Source organism: Telmatherina bonti (assembly GCF_933228915.1).
Source record: "Telmatherina bonti genome assembly, chromosome: 8".
Taxonomy (NCBI): Eukaryota; Metazoa; Chordata; class Actinopteri; order Atheriniformes; family Telmatherinidae; genus Telmatherina; species Telmatherina bonti.
In genome coordinates, this window is record NC_136626.1 from 40,096,514 (window position 1) to 40,109,016 (window position 12,503).

General features: G+C 44.7%; 1 protein-coding gene across 2 annotated transcripts in view; it reads left to right on the forward strand.

The window, feature by feature from the left end:
* Positions 1-12,503, forward strand: part of LOC306759999 (pre-B-cell leukemia transcription factor 1-like) — a gene marked incomplete at its 5' end in the record, with an annotated part of 169,490 nt that overhangs the window by 91,777 nt on the left and 65,210 nt on the right. For both annotated transcript variants that reach the window (XM_079245752.1, XM_079245751.1), the window contains one exon: positions 155-314. In XM_079245752.1, coding sequence (XP_079101878.1) covers positions 155-314 — 160 coding nt within the window. The remainder of the gene's footprint in view (positions 1-154; positions 315-12,503) is intronic.

Sequence of the window (12,503 nt, forward strand, 5' to 3'; positions counted from 1 at the left end):
GGTTTCATTCTGGCACTGTTGCAGATTCACCGCTCACCGCCTTCCCTGCAGTATTCACATCCCATTGCTGACCGAACACTGCCATGACTTTTCAGACTCTGCATGCTTTCATGTCGTTGGAAGTAAACTCTGTTCTCTTTGTTTGTCTGCTCAGGTTTCCAACTGGTTTGGGAATAAAAGAATCAGATACAAGAAAAACATTGGTAAGTTCCAAGAAGAAGCCAACATGTACGCTGCGAGAACTGCCGTGAATGCGGCTAATGCATCCTCACATGGAAGCCAAGCAAATTCACCCTCCACTCCAAATTCTGCAGGTGAGACAGGAGGTCCCTCGCTCTGCTCAGATATCAGACATGTACTTCCTCTCTGTGCATTGCTGCAACCAATTCAGGGCTTTTTCAGTGCTGATGTCATTTAAAGAAAGAATTAACAAAAGAAGGCAGTTCTTGCACTCTGTAACGCATCGACAGGAAGTTAAAACAAGTTGAGAGCAAAGCAGTGTCAGAGTTCAGCCAACCTGACCCCCCATCTCCCGTTAGTCATGTTTGTCATCTCTGCCTTCTTCATGGTGTGACGACATCTGGGGATAAGTCTGGCGGTATTCTCTGTGGCAACTAATCATGTAAACACATGAGTTCATCTATCAGTTAATGTAGCTTTAAACCTCCACACTGATGTTCCCTGCACACATTTTACTCATTTACTGAGAACGTGAACAAACATAACCTTTTATTCCAGTATTTTACCATTGAACAATGGTGTTTGTATTTGGTCTCCTGCTGAGTCAGAACAGAGAGCTTCCGTTTGGGCTTGAAGAAGTGAAATACGAAACAAATAAACACTCTCTGTTACGAACAGCATAATACTGAATAGTAGAACACTTTCTTTTTCTTTCACCGCATGTATAGAGACATAAAATGTGTCTAAATTCCTCCAGTATGTCTGTCAGAACACATTGTGATTTTCCTGCACTTGTGTGTTGGGGTTGCTCAGGACCGAGCCTCTTGTGAGTGCTTCTTGGTATGGGAGAGGCATGCGTAGTACCACTGCTCGTATAAAACCAACGAAAGAGAAGTGCTTTCATGCCAGTCTCCAAAGATCTCCAGTGACATCGGAAAAGTCACTAGATTTGTTGCTAGTCACTTTGAAACTCGTCTGAAACCCGTTGAATATATAAGTTTGGAACGGCAGTGTGTGTGTGTGTGTGTGAGAGCAACAACCCTCAGTAAGAGGAGCAAGTGGGTGGTCGCACAGCAGCGACTGGACATGGACTAGCAGGATGAGCACTGGCCTGTGTGGAAAGCCGAGCACACTCAGTGGCTTGTAAAGCAGCAAATAAATCAGCCGAGCAAAATCTATGGCAAAACCAAAAAACCTGCGAGACAGAGAGGCGGATTGTCTCAGACCGATTCATTCCGTATTTTAGAGTCCTGTTGCCTGCCTACTCCCACAGTCAGAAACAGAGTGGGTATGGCCGTAGTCTGGACGGCTCAGGAGCTGCATGACAGGGTTCACCCCAGGAGCACTTCCTCCGCCTCCGGGCTCGCCAGGTCCGCCTCCGGGCTCGCCGGGTCCGCCTCCGGGCCAACAGGTCCTGACTGTTGTTTGTGCTTATGAACAAGACAGCGGTTTAGAGGATGCATCCTTTTTGGAGTCTTTGGGGGACTTGAGTACGCCCCCCCCCCCCCCCCCCCCCCCCCATCTGAACCTGTGTGCTAATGGATTACTGTGCTAACCTTTGGTTCCCCATTATGAACACCGGGTTCGGGAATAAAAGTGTCCACATGTATACTTGGCACCAGGACACTATGGGCCGCAGTTTGATAATGAACTTTGTGGTCGTATCATTGGACTTATGGCTGCGTGTCTTGGACACTTGGGTGAAGAGGGGAGCGGAGTTTCAACTGATCACCACCTGGTGGTGAGTTGGCTCAGATGGTGGGGGAGGAAGCCGGTCAGATCTGGCAGGCCCAAACGTGTTGTGAGGGTCTGCTGGGAACGTCTGGCTGAGTCAGAGTGAGCTTCAACTCCCACCTTCAGCAGAGCTTCGAATATGTCCCGAGTGAGGCTGCACAATTATGACAAAAATAATAATCATGATTGGGGGGGTCTGAATTTCCCCTCGGGGATGAATAAAGCATCTTTGATTATTCATTGTGTCTGAAAAAACATGTACTTTTAATGCACCACTTGTAAACAACCTACCTGGCAACTCTACATATGATTTAAATATAAATATGGATAAGGCATTCCATAATGACCCCAAGACAGTGCAGAGTGGGGTTCTCCAGGAGTAGGGGGAGTCCTGCCCCCGTACAACAGGTACCTGGTCCAGATTGCCTGAAGTCAGTCAGTTCAGTCTCTAGTGAGTGTTGGACTCCACCAAGGCTGCCCTTAATCACTGTTTCTGTTCAGAACTTTTGTCAACACAATTTATAGGATTTTTAGAGATGTTGAGAGGATCTGGTTCGGTGACCTCAGAATTGGATCTCTGCTTTTTGCAGATGGCTTCATCAGGCTGCGATCTCTAACACGTGCTGGAGTGATGAAGTCCTCTGGGAAGGACACAGCAGGAGCTTGACAGTAGTGGTGTCTAGTCTGCAGGTGTAACGGGCATGTTCACTGTCCTTTCTTAATCGTCCTGATCTTGTCCACATCCGTAAATTTCTGTGGTATCTGGTTTGTGTTTGAGTGTGTTATGTTGAATGAGACATCTGGACTACGACTTCTTTAATGGCGGTCTGTACAAACAAGTGGAAAAGTGCTATAACATGCAGCTTGCTTCACAGTGGTTGGTCATCATCCTCCTGTTAGACAGAGTCGCCCACAGTCAGCCTAACCCTAACACTCGAGAAGATGAGCTGCCAGTGGCGCTAGGTACGCACCCTATTCCTGGGGCCCCCGAGGACCAGGACAAGCCAGGGGCAGCCGCCCCAGCAACCAGAGCCCTCAGTAACTCCACCCAAAGAGCCACCATCAATCCCAGAAGGCACCAACTAACCACACACGAAGGGGGCAGGAAGACAAGGAAGGGGTGGGGCGGCAGAAGGAGGCCCTAGATCAAAGGCCCACTGCCTCACAACTTCATTAAATCTTTCCATTAGTCCTTCATGGTTTCACTGCAGCGTTACTACTTCAACACTATACTGGCCTCCTGTGAGTCCTTTGGCATGCAGGACGACTCCACGACAATGCTGCTTCTCATTGAGAAGAATAAAATCCATAAGAGTTTTATTGTAAGTCTCACTCAGTTATTAGGAGTTATTGGGAACAGTGCGGCTATAATTGGTACATTTTCAAAGCCCGCAGCCACCTGATCCGCCAGTTTATAGTCATCAGGAACGCCACAGGGTATGCCAATTGCATCTATATATGTAGGGTCCACGTCACCCAACCAAGCATTCCGCCGCCTTCTATGCGAGTGGGTGACATGGTGGGATGCAGTAATATGAGGGGTCTCCACACCTCGTATCGTGACCGGTAAGAGTAATGTCACAATGGCGCAAAGTCCGGAGGCATTATAAGGAACCATGTCATACAGTGCGTCTGTACCACACCACCACCAGATGTCCCCGCGTGGAACAGGAGCAAACCAGGTGGTGACGTTGGTGGTGTTTACGCACCAGGAGGAATTAACTTGCCCTAGTTTATGTGTTTTCCCTGGTAAAGAAATGCAAGTAAACTTCTGTGTTGCCACTGTTATAGAGAACACTGGTTTATCCTTTTCTCTAGATGTTATGGGATAAGCTGTGTCCCAAACCTGACATTCGTTTGTTGAAATGGCTGTTTTGTTCATGAACTCATCATACAGGTCTCATTTATAGTGGCAGAGACAATCATCAACAGTGGGAGAGGGCCCATGCACACCAGACAATCCTGATGTTTGGTCAGAGCGGCTTGTTCTGCTAGCAGAAGCCAGTTATTACCAGAAATTCTGGTGGCAATTCTAAACCATTCATCCGTGTCTCCTCCTGGGACGTAAATTCCTGCCTCTGCTGCGGCTGCTAACACTACTATGGATTGAGTGACATTAGGGGCCTCCTCACATATTTGAATATTCCCATTCTGATCCTTACCAGCGGTCCATGTCCATGCCAGGAAACCGCAACAGTCTCCACCGGAACCCGTGTAGGTTGGGGGCATCAGAGATTTTGTCAGGTTTACATGTATCAGGACGTTTTCTCCTGCTTGAGAAATTTTAAATAGGGGCCTTTGATATTTAGCAAACTCAGAAGTGGTCCAACTTGACCAATCATACCCAGCGGGGTCTGCCACTAGAGTGCTCCAGGATCCATCCAATTGATCATTGGTGAGATACACGGGGTGCCCCGATAAAAGAGGAACCCCATGACTTTTGAGGGAGACTATAGGTATGACTACAGTAGTCGAGCTATTTGCCGTGACACAAACGCAAGGTATAGTTCTATGCCCATTTCGATCCCCACAGTTGGAAGCTGAGCTTGACCCCACATGTTTTATCTGTGTCACCGAACGTGCTGATCATGCGTGGGTGATATGACTACTGTTTGTATGATTGTAAGGCGCATTTGTGTTGTTTCTACTATCCACTGGAACGGCGTCGAGATTCAATGTCCTAATGAGTAACACTATTGCCACCGACACAGTCCCCAGGACAAACATTGATCTCCCCAATGGCCGGGTCCCTGCAGTCACATCCGCATATCAGGTCCTGCTCCAGGACGCTGGCACAGGAGGGAGGTGGAGTGTTGCAGCATGTTGTAGGGACCGTTTCTGCTCCAGTGTCCTGACTGACAGCATGTGTGACACACAGAACTCTGCAGTGGTCCAGACCAAGAACTCCCTCTTCCCTAGTCCACCCCCTGAATCCCCCTCAGGCATGATTACATGTTGGGGTCCCTGTGGAGACCATGGTGCATGCTGACATGGGTTAAAGGGGCGGTGAGCTGCCGTGGTCAACGTCGTGCAGCAGACGAGCTTCTGAGGCTGCATCTGAATCATTTAGTCATGTGATTATAGTCTCATAATTATAATGTTCTTATGTTGAATACTGTTGCAAACATATCATGTGGACCATGTTCTGTGCTGTGAAAATCCTGGACTCTGGATTATAACTGTATCTGTGTGAGTCTATAGTGGCAGTGGATCCATAAGTCAGTGTTTCCCTGGGAAAGCTGAACATGACCTCGCCAAGAAGATAACGCAGCTTTAACACATGAAGATGATGTTGGTGTGTCGTTCCTGTTTTAAAGCTTGAGATTTTACCTCTTTTTGTTTTTTTTCCTATAACACCATGCTTATTTTCATCATCTCTCAGCTGGGTATTTAACAAGCACAGCCCAAAGTCTTTCTCCGTTTATTTTCAGTCAACGTCAATTTATTTAGTCATAATAAACATAAAAATAACTGTAATCTTAAAGAAACAAAAGTCACAATTTAATGTCTGAAAGGGATTAAACAGAAGTCCAAGCCCATCCAGTCCACGCAATGCACACCAACCCAACAGAATCAGCTCTCAACGCCACACGTCCCTCATCTTTTGGTCCACTCCCCACTTACACATGCTATGACATCATCCCCTTCAGTGAACATAAGGCCTTTAATGAACGTCGTCTTCTTCCTCACTTCCCTCTCTCATGTTTTCCTTTCCTTTGCTCTGCCTTCCTCATCCAACCGTCTCCTTATCTCCTACACCTGCACTGACCAGTGGTTTGTAAAATACATGTAAACATGTTAGATGTGCTCTGAACTCGTCCTCTGCTTTTAAAAGTTCTTTCTAAAGTTCTTAAAATTTGCTAAACTCTGCAATAGTACATATTTGTCTGTCATTTAATCTTTAACCTCCTCTTCACTAAACTGTTAGAGGAAGATAATATTTTCTCTTTTCTTTCCTGGTCCATCCAGGCATGTCCTGTCACATCTAACAGAGTCTGCCTGAACCAGGCTTTACTGTCATCTTTTGTAGAAATGCCCGTGATCTGATTTTCAATCTTTAATATATTCATGTTCTTAGACATTGACTTGAGAAAATTTGCTGAATCATTAGTTAGTGTGGACAGCAATGTGTGTTTATAATTCTGATGCTATGTACAACAGATTTGTGAATCCCACAACCACTTTACCATTTGCAGATCTTTCATGGGACTTGCCATCATATAAGCAAACTTACACAAACACTGATTTCTGTGTGAATGGCCGCTATGGCCCCCTGATGTAACCCAAGCCAGCCAATCACACAGTTTTAATTCACCAAGGAAAAAGGTCACACAAATAACAAAAACCCTCCTACAATATTTCCACACAACTCTCCAGAGAATAGTAGGTCAGACCTCTATTTTTAATTCCTCTTATGGAGAGTGAGCCAGCCCGCACATTAAATTTTTATTTTATTTTTTTTTTCTGTTCCAATTTTTCCATCTGATACATGCTCATAAAGCTTCCTTTTGGAAACCCACATTCTTCACACCAGAACGTAAAAAAAAAAAATTTACTTACGTCTTCATCTTATTTCTGCTTTATAAACACCATAATAAGATCTGGTTTAAGTTGCTCCTCCTTCTTCCTTTACCAAAGAATCCTCCCTGTTTCTCTTCCTTTTCTGTCTCTGTAAACTTGATTGCAATGTAATTCTCGTTATCTGTCACGTAGTCGTAGGGCAGGTATTTACCTTGAATCGACATGCACACACACCCCTTACTTCCCAATCTGTGGGTGTTAATTTTCCCTGTACCTGACACAATATTCTGTCTCCTCTGTTTTCTAATACCTGTAGAACATATGGTCCTGGATTCCTTAAGGGTAAGAAAATGAACCTGTCCTGGTCCACCATAAATCCACAATATTCAGATTCCAGAGGTCTACTTCAACAGACCACAGCCCTACGTTGTCACCAATTAGGTTTCAGGCTGTGCTGCTGCTTCGACTCTCCGATCTGACAGTCACTCATTCTTTCTCCCCTTTCACACACATTCACATTAGGGTGTATATTTTTTGGTGTTTTCCACTTTATATGTCTGATATGGGCTCATCAGCTCATCACCGTTTTATCTTTTACTTCTTACTGTTGCCTGGAACGGTGTACCCAGTTCATTCAATGTGATCAATTCCCTAAATTCTGATTTATGATTATCAGAATTTTATAAATCTGTAATCTGATACAGGAAAACGGAGCAGACCACTGTTACCAAAGTAATTCAGTTTCTTATTGGCTAGTCCATTTCCCCATCAGCATTCATTCACATGTGTATGCCCTAAAATTTAGGTAGAATTCGAGGGTCCTTTAATTCCTCGGGCCTCTAACCCAGTTAAATCTGTGTCCACGTCAGAACCATGGTGGAGTTACCAAACTCAAGGACTGTGGGACAGGTCTCACCTTCCCATACATAGACTGCCAGGGTCCCTGACCCCCGTCTGAGACTGCCAGGATCCCTGACCCCCGTCTTACTTCTTTCTGATTTTCCTTTGTAAAATTCAAAACACGATATTACTCGGACTCGGGACACGTTCAATTTAGATTTTTCCAAATGCAGATTCGATAAAACAGGTTCTGCTTACCTTTGTGTGGCCGGCCTGTGTCCTTTCACACTGGTAGAAGCCATCATCAAGTTCATCCATTTTTGCGAGTCCCTGTTCGGGCGCCAAATTGTTGAAGTGCTGAAATCAATCCTCAGCCTTCTCCAAGGTTCAGGGCTCGCTGGATGCTGGACGAAGAAAATCAGACTCAATAAAAACACAATCTCTTTGGTATATTTTGCCGTTGCAAAGGGAGAGTCTTGTGCAGCTCCTTACACCCCAGGATCTGCAGCAAGAATCTGCCTCCTCTCTTCAACAGGCTGTTTTTATTCAAAGATTATTGGTGGAGTTTTACAGCACACATAATATGTTACACAAGGAAGATCCTCTTTCTCACACAAGATATTTCTCATGAGGAGTTGTTTTTCTACTCTTGGTCATGCTGACATGGAGACTCAGCAGTTAGTCATAACCTGCTCTCCTCACTATCTGTCTTGTTTTGGAGGGAGCGTCCTGTTCTGTATCTTCTGACTGCTAGAGTCTTCTGCTGAGAGAGGTTCAGCCTTAAAAGCAGGTTTATATATTCTACTGATAAAAATTATATTGCATGACTATATAAAAGCATGAATGTTCATAAAATATGATGAGAGTAAGTACACATATGAATAAACCTCCTTCACTGCTCCTCCCCATCATGAGAAGCCAGAGGAAGAGGATCAGATATCTGGTCAGGATGCCTCCTGGACCCCTCTCCAGTGCGGTGTTCCGAGACCCTGGGAAGACCCAGGACACACTGGAGTGGGACCTAGGAATGTGTCAGGACCCCTCTAGAAAACTTGGAAGAGGTGGCCAAGGAGAGGGATGTCTGAGCATCCCTGCTTATTATTAATCGGATGGATGAATGGATGATGGATGGATGAATGGATGATGGTTGGATGAATGGATGGATGGATGGATGGATGGATGATGGATTGATGGATAGATGATGGATGGATGGATGGATGGATGGATGGATTGATGGATAATGGGTGAATGAATGATGGATGGATGGATGAAGGATGGATAGTTGATGGAAGGATGAATAAATGATGGATGGATGATGGATGGATTGATGGATAATTGATGGATGAATGGGTGATGGATGGATGGATGATGGATGGATGGATGGATGGATGATGGATGGATAGATGATGGATGGATGATGGATGGATTGATGGATGGATGATGGATAGATGGATGATGGATGGATGGATAGATGATGGATGGAGGGATGGATGGATGGATGGTTAATGGATGGATGAATTCATGATGGATGGATGGATGAATGAATGATGGATGGATAATGGATGGATGAATGGATGATGGAAGGATGGATGGATGATGGAAGGATGGATGGATGGATAGATGATTGATGGATGGATGATGGATGGATGGATGGATGCATGATGGATGGATGGATGATGGATGGATGATGGATGGATGATTGATGGATGGATGATGGATGAATGGATGGATGGATGGTGGATGGATTGATGGATGGATGGAGAGATGATGGATGGATGGATAGATGATGGATGGATGGATGGATGGATGAATGGATGATTGATGGATGGATGAACGATGGATAGATTAATGGATGGATCATGGATGGATGAATGGATGGATGGATGATGAATGGATGGATGGACGAATGATAGATTGATGGATGGATGATGGATGGATGGATGATGAATGGATAAATGGATGATTGATGATGGATGGATGATGGATGGAATCATGGATGGATGATGATGGATGGATCCATGATGGATGGATGGATGGATGAATGGATGGATGGATGATGGATGGATGGATAGAAGATGGATGGATGGATGGATTGATGGATAATGGGTGAATGAATGATGGATGGATGGATGATGGATGGATAGTTGATGGAAGGATGAATGAATGATGGATGGATGATGGATGGATGGATGATGAATGGATAAATGGATGATTGATGATGGATGGATGATGGATGGAATCATGGATGGATGATGATGGATGGATCCATGATGGATGGATGGATGGATGAATGGATGGATGGATGATGGATGGATGGATAGAAGATGGATGGATGGATGGATTGATGGATAATGGGTGAATGAATGATGGATGGATGGATGATGGATGGATAGTTGATGGAAGGATGAATGAATGATGGATGGGTGATGGATGGATTGATGCATAATCGATGGATGAATGGATGATGGATGGATGGATGGATGGATGGATGGATGGATGAGTGGATGGATGATAGATGGATTTATGGATGGATGATGGATCGATGGATGGATGGATGATAGATGGATGAATGGGTGGATGGATGATGGATGGATGGATGGATGGATAAATGGATGATGGATGGATGGATAAATGGATGATGGATGGATGGATGGATGGAAGTTGAATGGATGGATCGATGGAAGTTGGATGGATGATGGATGGATTTATGGATGGATGATGGATGGATGGATGCATGATGGATGGATGGATGGATGATGGATGGATGGATGGATGGATGACTGGATGGATGGATGATGGATGGATGGATGGATGGATGGATGGATAGATGGATGGATAGATGATGGATGGATGAATGGAAGGGTGGATGGATGGATGATGGTGGATGGATGGTTGATGGATGATGGATGGATGAATGGATGGATTGATAATGGATGGATGGATGGATAGATGATGGATGGATGAATGGATGGGTGGAAGGATGGATGGATGATGGATGGATGATAGTGGATGGATGGTTGATGGATGGATGGATGGATAGATGATGGATGGATGGATTATGGATGGATGGGGATGGATGGATGGATGATGGATGGATTGATGGATGATGGAAGGATGGATGGATAGATGATGGATGGATGGATGATGGATGGATAGATGATGGATGGATGGATGGATGATGGCTAGATTGATAGACGATGGATGGATGGATGATGATGGATGGAAAGATGATAGATGGCTGGATGGATGATGGATGGATGGATGGATGGATGGATGATGGATGGATAGATTATGGATGGATGATGGATGGATTGATGGATGGATGGATGATGGATGGATTGACGGATTATGGATGGATGGATGGATTCATAGATGGATGATGGATGGATGGATGGATGGATGGATTGATAATGGATGGATTGATGGATGGAGGATGGATGGATGGATGATGGATGGATTGATGGATGATGGATAGATGATGGATGAATGGATGCTGGATGGATGATGGATGGATAGATGATGGATGGATGATGGATGGATTGATGGATGGATGAATGGACGATGGATGGATTCATGGATGGATCATGGATGGATTTATGGATGGATGGATGCATGATGGATGGATGAATGGATTATGGATGGATGGATGGATGATGGATGGATGAATGGATTATGGATGGATGGATGGATGGATGGATGATGGATGGATTTATGGATGATGGATGGATTGATGGATGATTGATGGATGAATGATGGATGATAGTTGATGGAAGGATGAATGAATGATGGATGATGGATGGATGGATAGATGATGGATGAGTAGATGGATGGATGGATGATGGATGGATGGATAGATGGATGGATGGATGGATGAATGGATGATGGATGGTTAATGGATGGATGCATGGATGATGGATGGATGGATGGATGGATGGATGAAGGATTCATGGATGGATGGATGGATGGATGGATTGATGATGGATGGATGGATAGATGGATGATGGATGGATGGATGGATGGATGGATGGATGGATGATGGATGCATGGATGGATGATGGATTGCTGGATAGATGATGGATGAATGGATGATGGATGGATGGATGGATGGATGGATGGATGGATGATGGATGGATTGACAGATGGATGATGGATGGATGGATGGATGGATGGATGATTGATGGATGGAGAGATGATTGATGGATGGATGGATAGATGGATGGATGGATTGATGGTTGGATGGATGGATGATGGATGGATGCATGATGGATGGATGGAGGGATGGATGATGGATGGATGTATAGATGGATGGAGAGATGGATGATGGATGGATGGATGGATGGATTTATGGATGGATGATGGATGGATGGATGCATGCATGATGGATGGATGGATGGATGATGGACGAATTGACGGATGGATGATGGATGGATGATGGATGGATGGAGAGATGATTGATGGATGGATGCATTGATGGTTGGATGGATGATGGATGGATGGATGGATGATGGAAAGATGGATGGATGGATTATGGATGGATGAATGGATAATGGATGGATGGATGAATAGATGGATGGATGGATTGATGGATGGATGATGGACGGATGTATAGATGGATGGATGGATGATGGAAAGATGGATGGATGATGGATGGATTGATGGGTGGATGGATGGATGGATGATGGATGGATTGATGGATGATGAATGCATGGATGATGAATGGATAGATAGATGGATATATGGATGGATGGATGGATGAGGAAAGATGGATGGATGATGGATGGATTGATGGATGGATGGATGATGGATGGATGAATGGATGATGGATGGATGGATGAATGGATGGATGGATGGATGGATTGATGGATGGATGATGGACGGATGTATAGATGGATGGATGGATGGATGGATAATGGATGGATGCATGGATGATGGAAGGATGGATGATGGATGGATGGATGGATGATGGATTCATGGATGGATGATGAATGGATGGATGGATGATGGATGCATGGATGATGGATGGATGGATGGATGGATAGATGGAAAGATGGATGGATGGATGGATGATGGAAAGATGGATGGATGATGGATGGATTGATGGGTGGATGGATGGATGGATGATGGATGGATTGATGGATGATGAATGCATGGATGATGAATGGATAGATAGATGGATATATGGATGGATGGATGGATGAGGAAAGATGGATGGATGATGGATGGATTGA